The sequence below is a fragment of the Elephas maximus genome, chromosome 3 (genome assembly GCF_024166365.1).
Source record: "Elephas maximus indicus isolate mEleMax1 chromosome 3, mEleMax1 primary haplotype, whole genome shotgun sequence".
Classification (NCBI taxonomy): Eukaryota; Metazoa; Chordata; class Mammalia; order Proboscidea; family Elephantidae; genus Elephas; species Elephas maximus.
Window position 1 is genome coordinate 165,582,091 of NC_064821.1, and position 23,409 is coordinate 165,605,499.

At 35.0% G+C, this 23,409-nt stretch overlaps 1 protein-coding gene across 1 annotated transcript in view; it reads right to left on the reverse strand.

Moving 5' to 3' along the window:
* Nucleotides 1–23,409, reverse strand: part of SYCP1 (synaptonemal complex protein 1) — a 180,756-nt gene that overhangs the window by 61,315 nt on the left and 96,032 nt on the right. Inside the window, exons 21-27 of the mRNA XM_049880007.1 lie at nucleotides 21,762–21,843; nucleotides 16,059–16,121; nucleotides 15,837–15,899; nucleotides 8,866–8,982; nucleotides 7,956–8,066; nucleotides 6,718–6,810; nucleotides 6,120–6,194 (exon numbers count right to left, since the gene is read on the reverse strand). Of these exons, the coding sequence (XP_049735964.1) occupies nucleotides 6,120–6,194; nucleotides 6,718–6,810; nucleotides 7,956–8,066; nucleotides 8,866–8,982; nucleotides 15,837–15,899; nucleotides 16,059–16,121; nucleotides 21,762–21,843 (604 nt within the window). The remainder of the gene's footprint in view (nucleotides 1–6,119; nucleotides 6,195–6,717; nucleotides 6,811–7,955; nucleotides 8,067–8,865; nucleotides 8,983–15,836; nucleotides 15,900–16,058; nucleotides 16,122–21,761; nucleotides 21,844–23,409) is intronic.

Genomic DNA, 23,409 nt, shown 5'->3' on the forward strand with positions numbered 1-23,409 from the left:
GTTTGAACCTACCCAGTGTTGCTGTGGAAAAAATCTTCTGGAGATCTACTTACATACACAAGCTCCACAAGTAAGAAGTGGACAAAAACTAATAAATGACTTTAATAAGTGAGTTTAGTACGGTCACAGGACAGAAGATGAACACACAAAACTCAACCATGTTTCAATACATTGTATTTTTTACACAAATAACATGTGCCTTCTACATTTGTTTGCCAACCTTGCCCTCCCCCAAGGAAGTATTCTCATAAGCGCCACTGCACTAACTTTTTTTTACATGTTGCTATGAAAAAACTTAGCATAGCTGTCATGGATTGAACTCTGTTCCCCAAAACTATGTGTCAACTTGGTTAGGCCATGAGTCCCAGTATTGTGCAGTTGTCCTCCATTTTGCAATTGTTAATTTCATGTTAAAGAGGTTTAGGGTGGGATTATAACACCCTTACCAAGGTCACATCCTGGATCCAATGTAAAGGGAGTTTCCCTGGAGTGTGGCCTGCACCACCTTTTGTCTTACAAGAGATGAAAGGAAAGGGAAGCAAAGCAGAGAATCAGACCTCATACCACAAAGAAAGCAGCACTTGGAGCAGAGAGGTCCTTTTGACCCAGGCTTTCTGTGCAGAGAAGCTCCTAGTCAAGGGGAAGATTGATGACAAGAACCTTCCTCCAGAGTCGACTGAAAAAGCCTTCCCCTGGAGCTGATGTCCTGAATTTGGTCTTGTGGAATATAAATTTCTCTTTGTTAAAGATAGCGACTTGTGGTATTTCTGTTATAGCAGCACAAGATAACTAAGACAATAGTGCACTTATAAAAATACCTCGCAGGGGGAGGGTGTGGCTGACAAACAAATGTAGAAGAAGTGAGTTACTTGTGTAAAAATATGGTACTAACAAAGCACATACAGAAAACAAAATTAAAAACACAATACCACTCACAATCATGTCAAAGAAAATGAAATATTTAGACATACATTTTTTTAAAAAATACATACAGAATCTGTATGCCAAAAACTACAAAATGCTGATGAAAGAAATCAAAAACCTAAATAAAAGAAGAAACACACTGTTATGAATTGAATTGTGTCCCCCCAAAATATGTGTTGTAAATCCTAACCCCTATATACCTGTCGATGCAATCCCATTCAGGAATAAGGTTTTCTTTTTATATTAATGAGGCCATATCAGTGTAGAGTGTGTCTTAATTAAGCTAACCACTTTTTTTTTTCCTTGTTTTTTTCTTAATTATATATATTTTTATTGTACTTCAGATGAAGGTTTACATAGCAAATTAGTTTCTCGTTAAACAATACACATATGGTTTTGTGACACTGGTTGCCAACCCCACGATATGTAAACACTCTCCCATTCTCAACCTTGGGTTTCCCATTTCCAGCTTTCCTGTGCCCTCCTGCCTTTCTCATCCCCGCCCCTGGGGTGGTATGCCCATTTAGTCTCATTTTGTTTTATAAGCCTGTCTAATCCTTGGCAGAAAGGTGAACCTCAGGAGTGACTTCAGTACTGAGTTAAAACAGTGTCTGGGAGCCATACTCTCAGGGTTTCTCTAGTCTCTGTCAGGCCAGTAAGTCTGGTCTTTTGTGTGTGTGTGTGTGTGTGTGTGTGTGTGTGTGTGTGTGTGTGTGTGTGTGTTAGAATTTTGTTCTACATTTTTCTTCAGCTCTGTCTGGGTCCCTCTATTGTGATCTCTGCCAGAGAAGTCAGTGGTGGTAGCCAGGCACCATCTAGTTGTGCTAGACTCAGTCTGGTGGACGCTGTGGTTCTTGTGGTCCACTAGTCTTTTGGACTAACCTTTCCCTTGTGTCTTTGGTTTTCATCATTCTCCCTTGCTCCAGACAGTGTGAAACCAGTCGAGTATTATAAATAGCCTCTCACAAGCTTTTAAGACCCCAGATGCTACTCACCAAAGTAGATGTAGAACATTTTCTTTATACACTGAATTATGCCAATTGAGATAGATACCCCCTGAGACCATGGTCCCCAGTCTTCAGCCCAGTAATTTGGTCCCTCAGGGAGTCTGGATGTGTCTATGGAGCTTACATGCTCTTGCCTTTGTCAAGTTGTGCTGGCTTTCCCATATTGTGTACTGTCTTATCCTTCACCAAGTTATCACTTATCTACTGTCTATTTAATGTTTTTCCCTCCCCACTACTCCCCTCCATTGTAACGATCAGATATTGTTTCTTTCTGTGTGTAAACCTTTTCACAAGTTTTTATAATAGTGGTCTCATACAGTATTTGTTCTTTAGTGATTGACTTATTTCACTCAGCATAATGCCCTCCAGATTCATCATTGTTCTTTACCATTGCCTAGTATTCCATTGTGTGTATATACCATAGTTTGTTTATCCATTCATTTGTTGATGGGCACCTAAGTTGTTTCCATCTTTTTGCTATTGTGAATAATGCTGCAATGAACATGGGTGTGCATACTCTACTTTGCTTTTTGTTATTGTTGAGAATATACATAGCAAAGCATATACCAGGTCAACAGTTTCTACATGCACAATTCAGGGACACTGATTACATTCTTTAAATTGTACAACCATTTTCACCCTCCTTTTCTGAGTTGTTTCTCGCCCATTAACATAACATCACTGCCCCCTATGGTCCCTATCTAATCTTTCGAATTGCTGTTGTTAATTTGATTCCCTGTAGATCTTAAAAGAGCATAAAGATGAAGGCGGACATTCTTTCCTAGTTAAGCTAAACTACTGTTTGGTTTTTGAGATATAAAAGGAGCAGATTAGGCACAGAAGCAAGGAAGCACAAATGGAGAGGAAGATACATCCCACAGGGAGATTGCCAAGGAAGGCCAAGAAAAACACTAGAGACACTGAGACAAGGATTTTCCCCCAGAGTGGACAGAGAGAGCCTTCCTCTACAGCCAGTGTCCTGGATTCAGACTTCTAATCTCTTAAACTGTGAGAAAGCCACCCACTTGTGGTATTTGTTACAGCAGCACTAAGAAACTAAAACATACACTGTGCCCATGAATTGACGATTCAACATAGTACAGATGTCAATCCCCCCAAATTAATCTATATGTTTAATGCAATTTCTACCAAAATTTCAGAAAGATTTTTTTGTAAAAATACACAAGCTTATTCTAAAATTTATATGGAAATATTCAGGCCCTAGAGTATCTAAAACAATTATGACAAAGAAGGATGAAGTGGGAGGATCATTCTATTTGATATTAAGGCCTTCCTATACAGCTTCAGGAGGCCTGGTGCCACAGTGGTTACGAGTTTTGCTACTAACCAAAAGGTGGGCACTTCAAATCCAACTGCTCCTTGGAATCCCTATGGGGCAGTTCTACTCTATGAGTCAGAATTGACTGGACAGCAATGAGTTTTACATAGCTAGAGTGCCTGAATGGTGCAAATAGTTCACATGCTCAGCTACTAACCAAAAGATTTGAGGTTCGAATCCACCAGTGACATGTTGGAAGAAAGGCCTGGCGATCTACTTCTAAAAAATCAGCCACTGAAAACCCTATGAAGCACAGTTCTACTCTGACACACATGGGGTTGCCATGAGTCAGAATCAACTGACAGCAACTGTTTTTTACTGGTTATTACACAAATACAGTAATCAAGACACTGTTGTATTAGTGGAGGAGCAGACACATGGATCAAAGGAAAAGAATACAGAACATGCAGAAAAAGATTCATGCAAATGTAACCAACTGATTTTTGACAAAAGTACAAAAGCAATTCAATTGAGGAAGTGAGACAGATAGGGTTAACTGTGCCAGCAGCTGAACAAAAGAGGTGTTAAAAGCTTACCATCTAGAAGCTGGGTAAACAGGAACCCACCCTGTCAACATCAGATAAGACTGAAACAACCCATGAATTACTATCTCCTTCTTAGTGTTTTTCTAATCCCCTCCTCCCTTACAGGCTCCGCATGTGCAGAAGAACAAAGTGTGAGGGCTGTTTAACCCTTCTTAAAACAAAAAACCAAACCCACCGCAGCTGCGTGGATTCCCACTCATAGCGACCCTATAGGCGGAATAGAACTGTCCCATAGTAAACCTTCCTTAGACCTCAGAAAATGGAGATGTAGAACCGAATATCAAGTGCGCTTGCACTATATCCCATAATAAGCGATGCGTAGGGCTGCCGAGAGGACTCCATCTTGAATATCGGCAGGTTCCATCTTAGATTCCAGGTGCATGCGCAACCTAATTAGCATACACCGCCAGTCTGAGAAGTACCGTCCCTTGAAAGAAGCCAACTAAATATTCATTACTCTTTTGTCTCTACCGAACCCATATAAGCCCTAACCTTGCTTCCCTTTTCTCCAGTCAGTCTTTTGGAGAGGCTTAGATCTCTGCTGACTCCTTTTGCTCTACTCAAGCAAAATAAAGCTTGCTGAACATAAAGTCTGTCTTTCACATGTATTCTTACTCAGGAAAAGACAAGGACCCTTTGTGTCAGATTGGCAATTAGTAACAAAAGGACAAATGTTTCAACAAATGGTACTGAAGCAACTGCACAGCTGAAGGAAAAATACTGAACCTGAACCTAAACCTCACACCATATATAAAAATTAAGTCAATGAATCACAGACTTAAATGTAAAATATAATTCTATAAAGCTTTTAGGAAAAAAACACACGATAAAATCTTCAGGATCTAAGGCTGGGCAAAGAGTTCTTGGACTTGACACCAAAGGTACAATCCAAAAAAATGAAAAACTGAGAAACTGAACCTTATGAAAATTAAAAACTTTTGTTCTGCAAAAGACCCTGTTAAGAGGATAAGAAGTCAAGTTACAGACTAGAATATATTTGCAAACCACCCATCTGACAAAGGACAAGTAACTAGAATAAATAAAGAATTCTCAATATTCAACAGTGTAATGAAAAAGTTTTGGAAATAAAGATTGGTGATAGTTGAATGTGGCAAATACAATTAATGCCACTGAATTGTACACTTAAAAATGGTTATTAAAATGGCAAATTATATATATATTTTACCACAATAATTTTTTTTAATTCACATAGTTAAAAAACACAAAGTAGAACGTGAAAATAAGACATGAACAGAAACGGATACGCAGATGGTAAATAAAAAAAACCCCCAGTGCCGTCGAGTCAATTCCAACTCATAGGCACATGAAAAGATGTTTAACATCACTATCCAAATAGAAATGCAAATTAAAACCACAATGTCACCACAAAATAAGGCTAAAAAAATGACTAAAATAAAAAATAACAACAACACTAAATGATAGCAAAGATATGGAGAAGCTCATGCGTGACTTCCCATTTCCATGGAGTCCATTCTGACTCAGAGCAACACTGTAGCGAACCTACAGGATGGAGTAGAACTGCCCACTATGCCTCCAGGGTTTCCACCCATGATACAAGTTGGATAAATCTCCAAGGGATTATGGTGATTGATAAAAGCCAATCACAAAAGTTTTATACTGTATGATTCCATCTGTATAACATTCTTAAAATAACAAATTTATTGAAATGGGGAACAGATTAGTGGCTGCTAGGTAGGGCCACAGTGGAGAGAAAGGGAGGTAGGTGTGGCACTGAGTTTCTGTTTAGGGTGATGAAATGCATTTGAAAAGGGATAGTGGTGATGGTTGCAAAATATAGGGAATGTAAATAACACCACTAAATTGTTCACATAAAAATTGTTAAAATGACAAATATTTTGCTATATATAGCTCAACACAATAAAAAAAAAAAGCCCTCCTATACTTAAAAGTGGTTCTATCTTTATATGTGTTTAGCATTTAAACCAGATAAAAAAGCTAAAGGGGAAAATTGTATTTTCTCTTCCTTAGTTATCCAAGGAGTCCTGGTGGCTCAGTGGTTAAGAGCTTGGCTCCCAACCAAAAGGTCAGCAGTTTGAATCCATCACCTGCTCCTTTGAAACCCTACAGGGCAGCTCTACTCTGTCCTATAGAGTTGCAGTGAGTCGGAATCAACTCAATGGCAATGGATTTGGTTTTTTTTTTTTTTTTTGGTCAGTTACCCAAAGTTATCCTATTATTTTCTAATACGACATATTTATAAAAATCCGAAGTTGCACCTAAACTTACAATTAATTACTACACCTATAATGCCACAAAACCTACTTTTTCTTCTCTTTCTACTTCAAGTTGCTTCTTAATGGATGAAAGTTCATCTTTGAGGCTGGATAATTCAATCTCCTAAAGAAAAAGAAATATAAAGTTTACAAGTGCTTCCATATATTTCTCAAGACACTGAAAATGCAAACTAATGCTCCAAGTAAATTCATTTTTATAGAGAAATAAATTCATTAATGAGAGATATATATATTTTAAAAGTCTACTGATATAAAAGCTCCTAACTGACCATACTAAGGACTTCATTAAAACAATTTTTTATAGTTTTCTCTAAAGAAAGATTTAATGCTATGTATATCTCTCCTCCTCAGCCTCTCCCAATCTATCCCACCCCTCCTCTCCCAATGTCAATCAGAGCTCCAAACTAATTTAACTAGAGTTTATAACAATTAATTTCAAAAAAGGGTATTTTTCCCCCATCATTTCAAAAATAAATGAACTACAAGATCCATGCAATCCTTTTCAGATCTAAGACTCTACGATTCTTCACAGCTCAAAAATTATGGTTTTACTTAATATTTTTCTTTACCACTAAGCCATGGTGACATGAATATCGACTTTTATTGCTATTTGTTCTGTATCTCACCAAAGATGCTTTCACTGATGACTGTTCTTGTTCTTTGCTTTTATAAAGTCCTAATTCTGAGTCTCTTTCTTCAACGATTTTATCATACTGGTGCTATATTAAAGAGAAAAAACATTTTGGGTATATTAAATACCAAACACACTATGTTTCAGTAGGATTGGTATCCCAATGTATTTAATATTTGGATAAAGTGATGTTTATGAATTCAGTAATACACGTCTTTGAACATATTTTTAAACTTTTTTATTACATTTTTTCATTCAAACAAACTAAACAATGAAACACAGACAACAATCCTGGGACTAACTCAAGAGCAAAAAATGATTCTTTTTAGTTGGAAACACTGAATTTAATCATTTTTAAAATAGGCTAGAAGGACCAAGACTTCTTAGAAGAATGGCCAATTCCAGATCTGGAGCAGGAAATATAAGATGAACCTAGAATATCTTGTCGTAACAGAAAGCAAGAAAGCTATCAGAGACTACTAGGGTCAAGTCAAAGGGACTTGCAAGCCAGCTTGACAAGGCTGCCCTGGCCAAAGCTGGGACAATTTTAATATCAGCAAGCATAAAAACTGCACTGTATTGAAATGTACCAAATATGTCTAAATCTATGGGTTCTCAATGTTACTTATTTTTTAAATCCTCATTGATTATCTCATAATAATGTCATATTCAAGAAACAATTTGTAAACACGAATCAGTTGGTATAACCCACTTTCTCTCCAAATCTTAAAGTAAGTCTTAACTCCCTAACAGAATGCTAACTTAAAAACAATAAAATGAAAAAAAAAACAGGGGACACCCACCAGCACAACAAGCTTATTAAGCCTTTCACCTATTTAGTCCTTTGATAAAAAATGGTTCAGTCTAGCACATGTGAGTCATAGGTAGGGGACGCAAATATAATGAAATAGGTATACTGGGTATGTAATTGAGTAAGTATAAGGTAGAAAGTGTTATGAGATGATTAGGAGAATCCAGAAAAAGAGTGATTACTCCCATCCATCGAGATGATAATGGAAGAGTTCCCCCAAAGAAGTGATACCCAAGCTCAGCTTTGCATGATTAAGGTCTGAACTTGGAGAAATGGGATATCAAGGGGATTCCATCTACAATGAGCGACAGTTACATAAAGATAATAATTTTCTCCTGCAAATCAGAATACAATCTTGATTTTGCTATTTTTAAGCAGAAATATGGCTCCAATTAAAATCTTCATTATAAAGAAAAAATTACCTTATGTTTTTCCATAAGTGCTACCATTTCAGCTATTTTATGTTGACATCGTATATCAATTTCTTTCTGCAATTTTACTGCTTCATCAGCTATCGTTTTTGCTTTCTCAACCTATCAAATAACCAGTCTTTCTTTAAATTAATGCACAAAACAACAAATTTAACTTAAATGTAAAGAACATGCTTTACTTATATAAAATACAGAAAGCAAACACCAGGAAATTAAAAAAATGCATCAATGTTTTGGTTTATTTTAGGGTGTCCTATTTTATCAAGCGGAGCCCTGGTGGCGCAAGTGTTTAAGAGCTTGGCTGCTAAGCAAAAGGTTGGCAGTTAGAATCCAGGAGCCACCCCTTGGAAGCCGTATGGGGCAGTTTTACTGTGTTCTATACGGTCGTTATGAATCAGAATTGGCTCGACGGCAGTGGGTTTGGTTTCATTTATCAAGTGAGATGACAGTATAACACTGTGATGATCATTTATCTTTTCAAATAATTATATGCTACTCAAAACTCAAATAATTAGAATAACAAGTATATTTTAGCTTGCATAGAAACTGATCATTAATATAGCATACATTCATTAAGGAGCTCTGGTGGTACAGTGGTTAAGCTCGGCTGCTATCGCAAGGTCAGCAGTCTGAACCCACCAGCCACTCCTAGGGAGAAAGATGTGGCAGTATGCTTCCATAAAGATTTACACCCTGGAAACCCTATGGGCAGTTTTACTCTGTCCCACAGGTTCACTATGAGCTGGAACTGACTTCACAGCAGTGGGTTTGCTGGTTTTATGCATTCATTTTTTTAATAAAATTCTCAAAATTAAGGATTTTTATTATGTACTTTGAAAATGCTAATAAACAAATATAGTTTTAATATAATAAATTTTCAAACACATTTAGTTTTTCCTACCTCTCCCAAGAGATTTTCTTCTGATGTCTTTTTATCCTCGATTTCTTTTTGATAGCTATCAGTCATTTCTTCCAATTTTTGTTTGACGCTTTCTAGTTCTAATTCTAATTTACTGACCTTTAAATAAAAAAACATATATATATGAACATTAGTAAATATGTCATATTGAAAATTACTAGTACACATTCATTTTGTGGTATTGTGAATCTTTTTTCTTTTCCAGATGATTTTAGTTTCATTTAGTTTAGTTTTGAAGTAGTGATTTACCTCAATGAAACTTATCTTCTAAATAGTGTTTTTGCTTATGAAAACTTTAACAAAGAGCTTGGGTACACTAAGTTTTATCATGCTGTCTTCTTCTCTCATAGCAGAGCCTTTAGATTTTAGTTTATTTTTGGTGACAATATACACTGCAAAACATACATCAATTCAACAATTTCTACATGCCCAATTCAGTAACACTGATTACATTCTTCAAGTTGTGACAACTTTTTTGATATCCTTTTCCAAACTGTTTCACCATCATCAATACAGACACACTGCCCCCTAAGCTTCTCATCTAACCTTTTGAGTTGCTGTGGTCAATTTGATTTCACAGATATAATTCTTTAACATAATGCTCAAGATGGATATTCTTTTCCAACTAAGCTAAACTATTGTTTGGTTTAAAGATGACCTCAGGGTACACTTTCAGTATAAGGTTTAATACGGTTTAAAGGTATCCTCAGATCAATGGTTTCTGGGAGATACCCAGCCTCAGTGGCTCCAGAAAAGTCTGAATTTCATGAGAATTTGAAGGGTTTTGTAAATCTTAGAAAATTACTTATTAATGGAAATAAATTATGGTTGGATCATTTTCCTTATATTTTTCATATGGTGAATACACACAAAAAGGAACAATCTTTGATGGTTAGGAGGGAGTGGAGGAGTAGGGATGGAAAAACACTAACTAGACAATACGTAAGTGGTAACTTTGGTGAAGGGTAAGACAGTACACAATACTGAGGATGCCAGCACAACATGTACAAGGCAAGATCATGGAAGCTCCACAGACACATCCAAACTCCCTAAGGGACTGAATTATTAGGCTAAGGGCTGTGGAGACCATGGTCTCAGGAACATCTAGCTCACAGTTTATAGAGAATATCTTCTACGTTCTACTTTAGTGAGTAGCATGTGGGTGTCTTAAAAGCTTGTGAGCAGCCATCTAAGATACTCCACTGGTCTCACCCCGTCAGGTGCAAGGGAGAACGAAGAAAACTAAAAACACAAGGGAAAGATTAGTCCAAAAGACTAATGAACCACAACTACCATGGCCTCCACCAGACTGAGTCCAGCATAACTAGATGGTACCCTGCTACCACCACTGACCGCTCTTGACAGGGATCACAATAGAGGGTCCCGGACAGAGCTGGAGGAAAAAGTAGAGCAAAATTCTAACTCACAAAAAAAGACCAGGCTTGCTGGCCTGACAGAGACTGGAGAAACCCCTAAGAATATGGCCCCCGGATACTCTGTTACCTCAGGTTAGCTCATTATCCCCTTGCTTGTCTTTAGAGTCACTCCTGAGGTTCACCCTTCAGCCGAAGATTAGACTGGCCCAAGAAACAAAACGAGACTAAAAGGGCACACCAGCCCAGGGGCAAGGACTAGAAGACAGAAGGGGACAGGAAGGCTGGTAATGGGGAACCCAAGCTTGAGAAGGGAGAGTGTTGACATGTCCTGGGGTTGTTAACCAATATCATAAAACAATCTGTGTACTAACCATTTAATGAGAAGGTAGTTTATTCTGTAAACCTTCATCTAAAGTACAATAAAAAATATAAGCTAAAAAAAAAATTGGCATGGACAAGAATTGGGGAAGGGAGACATGTGTAATTTATGATGAATCAGACTGTATTCTGTACCTATTTAAGTAACCACCAACTTTAAGACACAAAACATTACCGATATTGATAAAGCCTTCTGGGTGCCACTCTTCCTTAGTTTTTTTTCCTCCTGTCCCCTCAAGTGTAACAATCTTAATTTACTAGTCATTAGCCCCTTCCTTGTCTTTATAGCTTTATTATGTAATTACTCATTTCTAAACAATATTTATTTTTTAATTTTATACAAATGCTTTCATAGTACATGTATCTTGCATTTTTTCATTCAATATTATGTTCTAGATATTCATGTGTATAAATATAGTTCATTAATTTTACTGCTGATTAGTAGTTGTATGAACATACCACTGTTTGTTTATGTACTCAATTGTTCACAGACTGTGAATTGTTTCCAACTTGGGTTGGATATACACAATAATGCTGTCAATGTTCTTATAAACATCTCCTGGTGCAAATATGTAGAGATTCTCTATAGTATATATATCTAGGATTGCAACTGCTGGGCCATAAGGTATGTTGCATGTTCAGGTGAGGTACAAAGAGGAAGTGCACTACACTACAAAAGAACTACATGATTTTTCTAATTTACACAGATAGAAATCCAGTGGATATGTGTGAGAATGGATATTAAGGGTGTGTATAAAAGTGGAAGAAACATAAAGTTCGGTCAGTCTGAATTTATTGATACGGGCCTACTAAGCAGGGATTCTGCATTCAATGTTTCAGCTCAAGGGGTTAGGAATGGATCTAACAGTTTGGTTTGTTGGCTGAAAAATGGACCAAAACGTGGCCTACACTAAATAAAGACATCATCTAAATTTGAAGTTTGCTTTGTCAAAAGATTTTAAATTACTGATTTTAATTTAAATTAAATTTAGATTTAAATTAAATTACTACCCATCTTATTATTTCTTCTTGAGATTGTTTTGGTTAATCTATTTTAACTTTTTTCAAATATATCGGCATAATGATATTCATAGTAAAGGTATTAACCTTAGACTTTGACAGGAAAACAAGCTGTAATTTCTACAGTGGTAAAATTATGATTACCAGTGGCACAGCTTCCAGCATCGCAGCAACACGCAAAAATTATGGATAATATTGCAAAGAATGGGAATTCCAGAACACTTAATTGTACTCATGAGGAACATTTACACAGATCAAGAGGCAGTTGTTCGGACAGAACAAGCAGACACTGACTGGTTTAAAGTCAGGAAAGGTGTGTGTCAGGGTTGTATTCTTTCACCATGCCCATTCAATCTGTATGCTGAGCAAATAATAAGAGAAGAACGAGGCATCAGGATTGGAGGAAGACTCATTCACAACCTGCGTTATGCAGATGACACAACCCGCTTGCTGAAAGTGAAGAGGACTTGAAGCACTTACTAATGAAGATCAAATATCACAGCCTTCAGTATGGATCGCACCTCAACATAAAGAAAACAAAAATCCTCACAACTGGACCAATAAGCAACATCATGACAAACAGAGAAAAGACTGAAGTTGTCAAGGATTTCATTTTACTTATCTACCATCAACAGCCACGGAAGCAGCAGTCAGGAAATCAATCGATCCGTTGCACTGGGTAAATCTGCTGCAAAGGACCTCTTTGAAGTATTGAAAACCAAAGATGTCACCTTGAAGACTAAGGTGCGCCTGACCCAACTCATGGTATTTTCAATTGCATCACATGCATGTGAAAGCTGGACAATGAATAAGGAAGACCAAAAAAGAACTGACACCTTTGAATTGTGGTGTTGGCAAAGAATATTGAATATACCATGGACTGCCAAAAGAACAAACAAATTTGTCTTAGAAGAAGTACAACCAAAATGCTCCCTAGAAGCAAGGATGGCGAGACTGGGTCTTACATACTTTGGACATGTTGTCAGGAGGGATCAGTCCCTGGAGAAGGGCATCATGCTTGGCAAAGTACAGTGTCAGCAGAAAAGAGGAAAACCCTCAACAAAGTGGATTGGCACAGTGGCTAAAACAATGAGCTCAAGCATAACAACGACTGTAAGAATGGCGCAGGACCGGGCAGTATTTCATTCTGTTGTGCATAGGGTCACTATGAGTCAGAATCGACTCATCGGCACCTAACAACAACAAAATTATGATTAGAAGGTGTACTCTGTATGATTTCAATCCTTTGAAATATATGTCTCTAAATATAATCATTTTTGTTAAATACTGTTTTCTTATTTCTATATTCTTACCAATTTTTTTTTTTTTTTTTACCAGTTATAGCAATTGCTGAGAGAAGGGTATTAAAATCTTCAACTATGATTATGGAATTGTCTATTTCTCACTTCAGTTTTGTTAAGGTTTTTGCATCATATATTTTGAAGTTCTGTTACTAGGGGCAAACGTATTCATAAACTGACACCTTATCATTATGAAATGCCCTTCTTTATCTGATACTATGCCTTGTCCTTAAATCTACGTTGTGTCTGTAATTAAAACTGCCACTCTAGCTTTCCTATGCTTACTGTTTGCATGGTATCTGGTATGTCTTTGTATTTAACAAAATGTGTCTCTTGTAGACAGCATATAGTTTGGTCTTGACTTTTATTCATTCTGACAAGCTCTTCCTTTTTACTAATGTATTTAGTTCATTGATATTTAATATAATTACTGATATAGCTGGATTCAGGTTTATCTTTTTGCATGTTTTCTATTCATATCTTTTTTAGTCTTCTGCTCTTCCTTTTGGGTTTATGAAATATTTTTTAGTTTTTCGTTTTCATTTTTCTGACTTTTTCACTATACTTCTTTGTACTATTTTACAGTGGTTGCTCTAGAGAGGGTATGTATTACTAACTTTTCAGTCTACTTAAGAGTTAAAACTGCACTACTTCATTTGTAATGTAAAAATCTTGAAGCAAAATAGTTATATTTACTCCCCTGCATAGATAGATAATAAACTCTGTATTATATAGAGTAACAATTTTTATTTTAAGCACTCATATATGCCCTTTTATTATATTCACCTACATTTTTACCATTCCCAATGCTTTTCATTCCTTCCACTGATCCAAGTTTCCATCTGGTATAATTTTCCTTCAGCCTCAAGATAGTATTTTAGCATTTCTTGTAGCACAGCTCTAGATGTCCTTATTTCACCTTCATTTTAGAAAGATATTTCTGCTGCATACCAAATTCTGGATTGACAGTTTCTTCCAGCACTTCACAAATGTCATTCCTTTGTCATCTGGCTTTCATTGTTCTGATATAACATCAGTCACTATTTGCGTCATTGTTCCTCTGCGTGTGATGTGATGTTTTTCTCTGGCTGTTTTTAAGAGTTTCCCTTTATCTTTGGTTTTAGCAGTTTGGCTATGATATGCTTGCATAGCTAGATATGGTCTTCCTTCTATTTACCCTGCATGGGCTTTGCTGAGGGTCATGGATCTACAAGTTGTTTTTTTATTATCTGTAAGGTATTTTTAAGAAAGTCTTCAAATAATTTTCTTTTGCCTTATTTTCTCTTTAATTTTCCTCAGGGACTCCAATTACATATTTTAAATCACTGGATATAGTTCCAAAGGCTACTGAGATACCATTCCTTCTCCCTTTTTTTTTTTTTAAATCTTTTTCTGTATTCTTCTGACTAGATAACTTCTATTGATCTAGCTTCAAGTTCACTCTTTCGCCATCTCCAATCTGCTATTAGGATCATCAAACTTATTTTTTTAATTCTAGAAATCATACTTTTCAGTTTCGTTTTGGTTCTTTTTTATAATTTCCATTTCTTCACTAAGATTCTGCACCTGTTCTTTCATGACGACCATGTTTTCCTTTCTGTCTTTTAATGTATTTATAATAAAAAAAAAAAATAGCTCCATAAAAGTCCTTATCTGCTAATTCCAATATCTAGATCATCTTGATGTCACTTTCTAGTCACTGATTTTTGTACTATTAATAGCCATCTGTGTTGTCTTCAATTTAGGGCTACTAATTTTTTTTTTTTTATGAGTAATACTGTTATGAGTATTTTTGTTTGTATCTTCTGTTTCTATTTGGAATAGATGTTTTGGGTTCCAAGGGATATATATCAGAAACATTCCTATAAAATTCCAGCAGTTTATGAGCTTTCTTATTTTTTCCACAATGATTTTAATCACAGTATTTACATACTTCTAATTTCAAATATTAAAGGAAAGTAAATTTTTCATGTTTTCCCAAACCAGATGAATGGATAAAAAAAAATACGGTACATACATAATGGATTATTCAGCCATAAAGAGAAATGAAGTCCTGATACATGCTACAACACATAGGAACCTGGAAAACATTATGCTGAGTGAAATAATTCAATCACAAAAGGACAAATATTGTATGATCCCACTTATATGAAACATCTAGAACAGGCAAATGTATAGCGATCAAAGTTTATCAGTGGTTACCAAGAATGGGAGAGAGGACAGAAGGGAAAGTTTTTGCTTAAGGAGCACTGAGCTTCTGTTAAAGGTGATGGAAAATTTTGTAAATGGATGGTGGTGATGGTTGCACGACATAGTTAATGTCTCTGAATTGTACATGTAAAAATGTTGAAATGGCAAATGTTTTGTATATATATACACATACACACACATATATACCACAATAAAAAGTACGTATTAATACCTTGAGAACTACAGTTTTCCATTCAATATTCAGAAAATATTGAGTATTTGCTACATGTCAGTCGTTGTTCAAGGAATTGGAAATAAAATGACAAAGTATGGTCCCGACATCATGAAACCTACATTCAAGGGCTTTCATTAGTTTTTCTACATAGTCGATGATTCTCAAACTCCTTTTGCAGTAGGGAGCTTTTTTAAAAATGTATATTCCCAGGCTCTACCCTAAATCTACTCAATCTCTATTTTCACTGAGTGGGTAAGACACATGAGTACACACACACACATTTTTAAGTTGCTCAGCTCAATCACAGGTGAGTGCCCTATTACAAAAAGATTGATTTCCACAACTGCAAAAAATGACAATCTTTAAAAATAACTGCTACAGTATAAATAGTATAAAATTTATAAATTCTCATCTATTTACTAGTACTTTACAAAAAATAAAGATGCACAATACCTTTATCTCATAAACATTCAGTTGTTTGCTTTCTGCTGTATTCTTTCTTTTTAAGGCTTTATTCTGTTAAAGTTAAAAATAAAGAATTATGTTTAGTACCACAGTGATTCTTACTCTGGCACTGACCTAGACTGAATTACTAAAGGAAAGGAAGATGGTATTGTCTAATACAGTAGTGAAGACATCATAGTTTGATTTTGAGAATATTTAAACAGTCCATACCTCCTGCTGGAGCTCTTCAATATGCTTGCTTTTATTTTCAACTTGTTTCCTTAAGTTGTTACACTAAAAATTAAGAAATTATAGTTATTTTATTCAATAGTCCAGTCAAGGTAACCAATTTCAAGCTAATGAAATATTGTATAAAATAAGGGTCACTTTCAAAAATCATTTTGTTAAAGAATTCCATTAATGTAAAAAATTACGTGAAAAAAATAATAGATTTTAATAGAGATAATCTCAATGCAAATTTGAAATTCTTAACATTTTTTAATATACTTAAAAGACATATGAATTCAACTGCTTTAAGAAAAAATGTGTTTGTCAACCCTCTTCAGAGTTCTGAACCATATTAATTGGATTGTGAAAAAGCAGCAGCCAGTAGTAAAATAACTATAGCTTGTCTTCTGCTTTACCCATTATTCCCCACTTCTCATTTCTGAGATCTGTTACTTGTTATATTTGGAAGAGAGGAATAATATGATACTCTGTCTCAACCTCACTACATTCCAATTCCCCTTACTGAAATATCAGCTAAACCACTTTTTTCTATCTCATTTCAAGGAACCACACATACCATGTGGGTATATATGCAGAACTGGATGAAGAAATATTAACCTAAGTAATGTTTGGCATACTATAAAAGTAGCACAGATTTCTAAAGGGTCCTAAAAAGCCCCTGGAATATGGTAGTGATATGTAAATTGTTCTAATTATCACGAAAGCAGACAGAAACTTCAGTGGAAAAAATTTTAACTCTCATTAGCACAAAATACTGTTAAGCATTTTTCTTGTAACACTCATGTACAGTCATTTAAAAAAAAAAAATTGCCGCTGAGTCAATGCCAACTCATAACAACTCCATAGTACAGAGTAGAACTTCTCCATAGGGTTTCCAAGGAGTGACTGGTAGATTCAAAATACTGACCTTTTGTTTAGCAACCATCCTCTTTAACCACTGTGTCTGAAACTGAATATGTATGGTACAGCTGTTTACAAGCACTTGTTACATCTAAATTTTAATTATGTCCCACCCTACAATACTCTATTTCAGAAAATTCAAAAAAACGAAAAGAAAAACTATAGAAAGTGAGCAATATTTTACTAATTTTCATGCCAGTATCACTGGTATAAATGCATCAGCAGACGAAACTATTTCTGCATACAATTTTTATTTATTGAAAAGATCAAAGATTTCTAGTTTTGGCAGAAAGGTCACCTAGATACTCTGAATGACCCTCCTATTAAAAATAATTTAAAAATAGATTTAAAAAAATTTTTTTAATCTTTAAATGCATCACTGAGACGGCTATAAAGTATGAAATCTACAGAGGTCCAAAGGAAAAAAAGAGTGATAATCATAGGTTTGGGGCTAGCACCACAGTCAGTATTTGCCCCAAGAGAATCTGCTGAACTCAGCGAGGGCAAGAGAGACAAAAGATAAAACTTAGGGTGCACTAAAGGTAGGGAACCCAATAAGATAACCCTATATAAAGACAGGAACTCAAGGGTCTACATATTCAGTAAAAGAATAAATAAAAAATAAATCTGCCACACAGAAGAAAATAGTAAGGAAGCTTGTCCGTCTTGACCTTAACACTGAGTCAAACGGATAAAAATACTCCCTGAGCTGGCTTTACATGGGTTTATGGGCTGAATTCATGCTATCTGTATGGTCTAAAAAAGCTTCAAATGGAGAATTTAATTTAAAATTTCCCTGGTTGGTAGTGTTCTTAAGAAAATCCTTTTGGGAGAATGACAACTTCAACACAAACCTTAAGGAATTCCCATAGATAAAATCCCAAGGAATCATAAAAGACACAAAGAAATAAGGCTCAATGAGTGAAAGCCAGCAGAAAAAAGGGCATAATTAGTCCTGAAAAGACTTCAGATACTGAAATTATCAGACTCAGAATATAAAATAAATGTATTTAAAGAAATTAAGACTTAAAACTACAAAGAAGAAACAGGAAACCATAAAAGACAATTAAGCAGATCTTAAAAAGAACTAATTAGAACTTTTAGTAACGAAAAATGTAATTGAAATTAAGAACTCAGCAGATAGGAAAATCAGTTACTTATTGACCATCCCAAATAAATGTTGCATAAATTTAAAGAATATTAATTTGAAGCATCACCAAATCACTATTTTCCCCCTTATATCACATTGTAATATATATTTCTTAGTTCTCCATTGTTCAAGCCATCAAAATCTATTCCCTTGAGAGTTAATATTGATGACCATACTTTTCTCCTGCTTAGCTCTTTCTAAAAAACTATCCTTATAACTGGTATAAATATAAAGTTAAAAAATGTGTATATTTATACTAAAATGATAATGACATCAGAACTATTAACTTTGTATGTCATTCTGATTGCTCCATCCAAATCCTACATCCCACACTCCTCCTTTGTGCATAAGCTGGTGAAAAATAAAGTAACTTAAGTTTTCACTCCTTTTAAATTTAAGTAATCTTCAAATTTATGGCTACTTAAGATTATATGGCTTTTTAATAAAACATTTCCTTTTAAATGTTTAAAGAAATTTAAAATATATTAAGTAGAATACCCAGAAATTCTTTAAAACATTTTAAACTATCACAATTCATTAAATAAAACTCATGTACACAGAAATGAAGATTTTTGTTTACCAGAATTTCCAGGGAGAGAGAAGAGAACGATGCTGACTACTAAAGGTCAGAACAGAACGTGAACTACACTTTTCAGAGGGCAGCTCATTATATGGGAGGTCAAGTTTAAGACTAGTGTCCAGTGAGGCACAGAAAAGGGAGAGATAAATTGAGATAAGTAGTCTGGCAGTAACACTCACATACAGAGAACAGAAATTTTTCTGCAGCTCTCTTGAAAGTAAAATTTGTAGGAAAAGGAGATATGCCTAAGAATAATTTTTAAAAGCATTCTGCTCCTCCGTGGATATCTACAATGTAGCTGCTAAGAGTACGAAATTTGGGGGAGGAAGGAGATAGCTAAAGAGGAGTTTAATGAGACTCTGCTCTTGCAAGCACTGTGCAAAATCCCTGAACCCAGAATAAAAATTCTGTATTTTCTCAAAGCCTTAAAGCCTTCAAAGGAGGAATGAGGCTCTTTGTACAGGACAGTGTAAAATCTGGCCCTAAATAATCCAGTGACATATATATTGTTACAAAGTCTCTGTTCCCAAAATTTTAATGCAATTTGATAATACCTTGTTTTCTAATATCTTCATTTGTTTATCTTTTTTTAAAACTTCACATTCAATGTTTCGAGCCTAAAAAATATTTGACATCAGATTAAAAATATTAACAGAAAATCTTTTTTTCTTCCATGAGTATCTTTTAGTATTATTTAGAAATGGAATTATAAAACTTAGCCTTATATTTCTACAAAATATCAGCTCTCAGTTTATTTCAACGTCTTTTTTAAAATAATCTTTGTGTTAATGTTTACATGTTAATGTTCACCATTCTTATCTTAGCCCAGCATCATTTTGTAACAGTTTATCAGCTTTTCCAGCTTATTACGGATTTTTAAAAATTGTCTTATATATAAACGTAATCTCTTAAACATGTCTTTCACAAAATTTTATTAATCAGTCTGAAGCTTGTAACAACCCAGTGAGACAGAAAAGATAGTTATTATTATCTCCATTTTAGAGATGAGGATACTAAGGCTCATTAGGTAAAGTAAACACGAAATAATAAATGTCTAAACTAAGGTAGCGAATTGGGAAAAGAAGAAGTAATGACATTCACGATCAGGCAAAATATCTGATAATTACTTGCAATTTGGATTCTTTTTGGGAAAGTGTTTTAATAGGTAATTTAAAATTCAATCATGGGAAGCTGACAATGCTAACAGAATTTGTCATGCATTTCATTTCCTAATTCATCACTCATATTTTCTACATTGGCACAACAAATTATAATTTAAATTCTGACTGGAAAATTTTGATTTTACATTAAGCATCAAATTAATGTTTTACCCCAATAAAAACAAGTAAGAAACCACAGGCTTGGTGCTCTGAAGCAGCCTCTAATACAAAATTTAAAGTAGTGAATTACATACCAAGTATTTAGTCTTACATGAAATTCATTTTTTTCTGGTTGAATTTAACTAGTAAATATGAAGGTAAAAAAAAAACATTTTGAGGAGAAAGAAAATATGGTATACTGTAAAGAATGTAGAAGATCAGCTCTACTACTTAATCATGTAAACTTATTGAAGTTTTTTGCCCTTTGGAGACCCTATTTCCTATTTCATAAAATGAGGACAACAGTAATTTCCAGTTAAATAACATATAAAGAACCCAGAATGTGCTGGTCCATTGTAAGCTCTTAAAGATGTTAATTCATCCCATCCTCGGACTATTCTTACAGTCTTACAGCTTTCTAAAGTATAGGTAACTTATGACATCTCTCGGCTCAAAACTCTTCAATAAACTCAAACTCCTAAATACATCTTATGAGGCCTCACACGAACCAGCCCCTTATTATCTCTCCAGCCTCATGTCTCTCCACTACCACCACTACCTTAAACTCCACCTTTCAGGTAAGATAAATATGCCATGCTCTCTCATGCTTCCAGGCCTTCCCAGATAATTTTTTTTAACTTGGAATACTGTTCTTGTCCCTGCTACATTTGTGTTCACTCTCTTGCCTTCTACTAACTCCTATTAAAGTTTCAAACTAAATACCACTTCTTCCAGGAAGCTTTCCCTGACTTAAGTTTGAATTAGGTGTCCCTTCTATAGGCTCCAATAGCACTCAAATAAGAGGACCTATGTTTTCAACAGGCCAGCAGCCTTTTCTTCAAGAACTCTTTTACTGTAAATTCCACAGTAATCTAGATCTGTCTGCATAATTTAATGGGGGATAATCCTGTCTCTCACCGCAGCTCCAGGAGCAGAAATGCTGCTCAGATCTACCCAGATTATTCTATCCTCTAGTAACAATGATTGGCTTGAAAATAAGTAAGCGAACCAAACTACGCCAGAGTCCTCTCCAAATTTTTTTTCAGAGCATCCAAGACTATTTTTAGTAGTTTTCCAACTGATCCATTGTTTTCATCTCTCTCCATTCCATTTTTAAATATTAAAAGATGTCATCTTACCCCTAAAAAAATTTAATTGGATCACCTCTGTCCACCAAAACAAATGAAATGCAAACTCAGCACCTGGAATAGTGGCTGGCACATAATAGGAGGTTAACAGTATTTTGTTGGACAAATTAAATACTCAAGCCCTTTACAATCTAACTCAACCTATTTCAACCCAGTTTTCTCCCACTATGTATATTATATACTATAATCATGCCACATACTTTGTATCTATTTTCATGACATTAGTCCCTAAAAATCTCCTTCCTGTCTCAACTTGTTGAAGTATCCACCAAAGCTCAATATAAACTTTTTGATCACTGTGCTAGCTGTATATCCCATTATCATCAAGGCATGAGCCTTTCATTTGGCCTTACAAAGTAAATCAGTATTAAATACTGATTAAAATCACTTCAGAATTAGGCTAATATTCCCTCCAGACATAAATCATACTAGCAAAATAATTCGCCTTTGCCTATATTTTTAAGATTGATACCCTAAGACAGCCCCTAGATGACTAGTTATACAATAGTATACTTCTCTTTTTTAGACACAGTGTTGCTTTTATGATTTAAAATTTTGTTATATAACCTGTTATTAAAAATAGCATACATTTTCTTCACTCTTGTCCAGTTTACATTTAACTTCATCTCCTTTCTTTTTAAGCTCTTCTCTAACAGATTCCAGTTCATTCCTAAAAGGAATGGAGAAGAGTAACACTGTAGCACAAGTCACATTTTCATTCCCTTTGGGGATTTCTGAAATGGTTGACACTATAGGTGTTTTTTCTTGTTTTGGGCTTTCTTTTTCTTCATTTTATTTGGCAGTTTTTCTTGCATAATGGCAATTGGCACACTTCCATTCCTATGCTTAATTTATACCTTATTTTGAAATTAATTATCTGGGTCCTAACCATTCTTCTATTGACAATTTCTAGAAAGAAACACTTTTATTTAAGATTTCACTCCAATGTTTCCTTAGTCATAAAATAGTTATCATTCTAAGGGATACTGTAATTTATACAAAAATAAATTAGGAATATAAATATAAGTGATTTAATGAAGAACTATGTAACTGAAATCATACATACATATACACCCTTGCCTACATAAAAAGTAACTCTGGGAACATATACAAGAAACAGCAGTACTTCTGAGAAATGAAACTGGATAGCAAGAAATATAAAAATAAAAAAACATTTTTCTTTCACTTGTGCCCCTTTGTCTCTTAGAATTTTGTACCATATGTATATATTATCCTTTTAAAAATATTTTAATTAAAAAACATGTTTATTGCACATGAAAGTAATGATGCTTTGTCTCAGATACTTGAAACTATTTTTCTAACTGTAATCTCCCTTGTTACCACTAGTACGTTGTGGGTGTAACCTGTCAGCATGGAATAGTGTTTAACCATGTGGAATAACTACCCTTATGGGTTATTCCCAAGATATTTGACTCCAGAATATTTAATGACTCCAGGATATTTACTCTTTAACAGAACATTAAACTTTTAATCAACATACTCTCACTGTTCCTAAATATGTTTATATTTAGTGTTCTACTATTGCTGTTGGGTGCTGTCGAATTGGTTCCAACTCATAGCGACCCTATCTATGTACAACAGAACAAAACAGTGCCTGGTCCTGTGCCATCCTAACAATCATTATCCTTGAGCCCATTGTTGCACCCACTGTGTCAATCTATCTCATTGAGGGTTTTCCTCTTTTTCTCTGACCCTCATTTATCAATCATGATGTCCTTCTACAGAGACTGGTCCCTCCTAATAACACATCAAAAATATGTGAGACAAAGTGAGCATTCTGGCGGTACTTCCTCCAAGACAAATTTGTTAGTTCAACTGGCAGTCCATGGTATATTCAATATTCTCCACCAAAATCGTAATTCAAAGGCATTAATTTTTCTTCAGTCTTCCTTATTCATTGCCAGGCTTCCACATGCATATGAGGCAATTGAAAACACTGTGGCTTGGGCCAGGTGCATCTTGTCTTCAAGGTGACATCTTTGCTTTTTAACACTTTAAGAGGTCTTTTACAGTAGATTTGCCCAATGTAAGGTGTCATCTGATTTCTTAACTGCTGCTTTCATGGGCACTGATTGTGGAATCAAGTAAACTGAAATCCTTGACAACTTCAACCTTTCCTTTGTTTATCATGATGTTGCTTATTGGTCTAGTTGTGAGGATTTTTGTTTTCTTTATATGGATGTGTAATCCATACAGACAGCTGTGGTCTTTGATC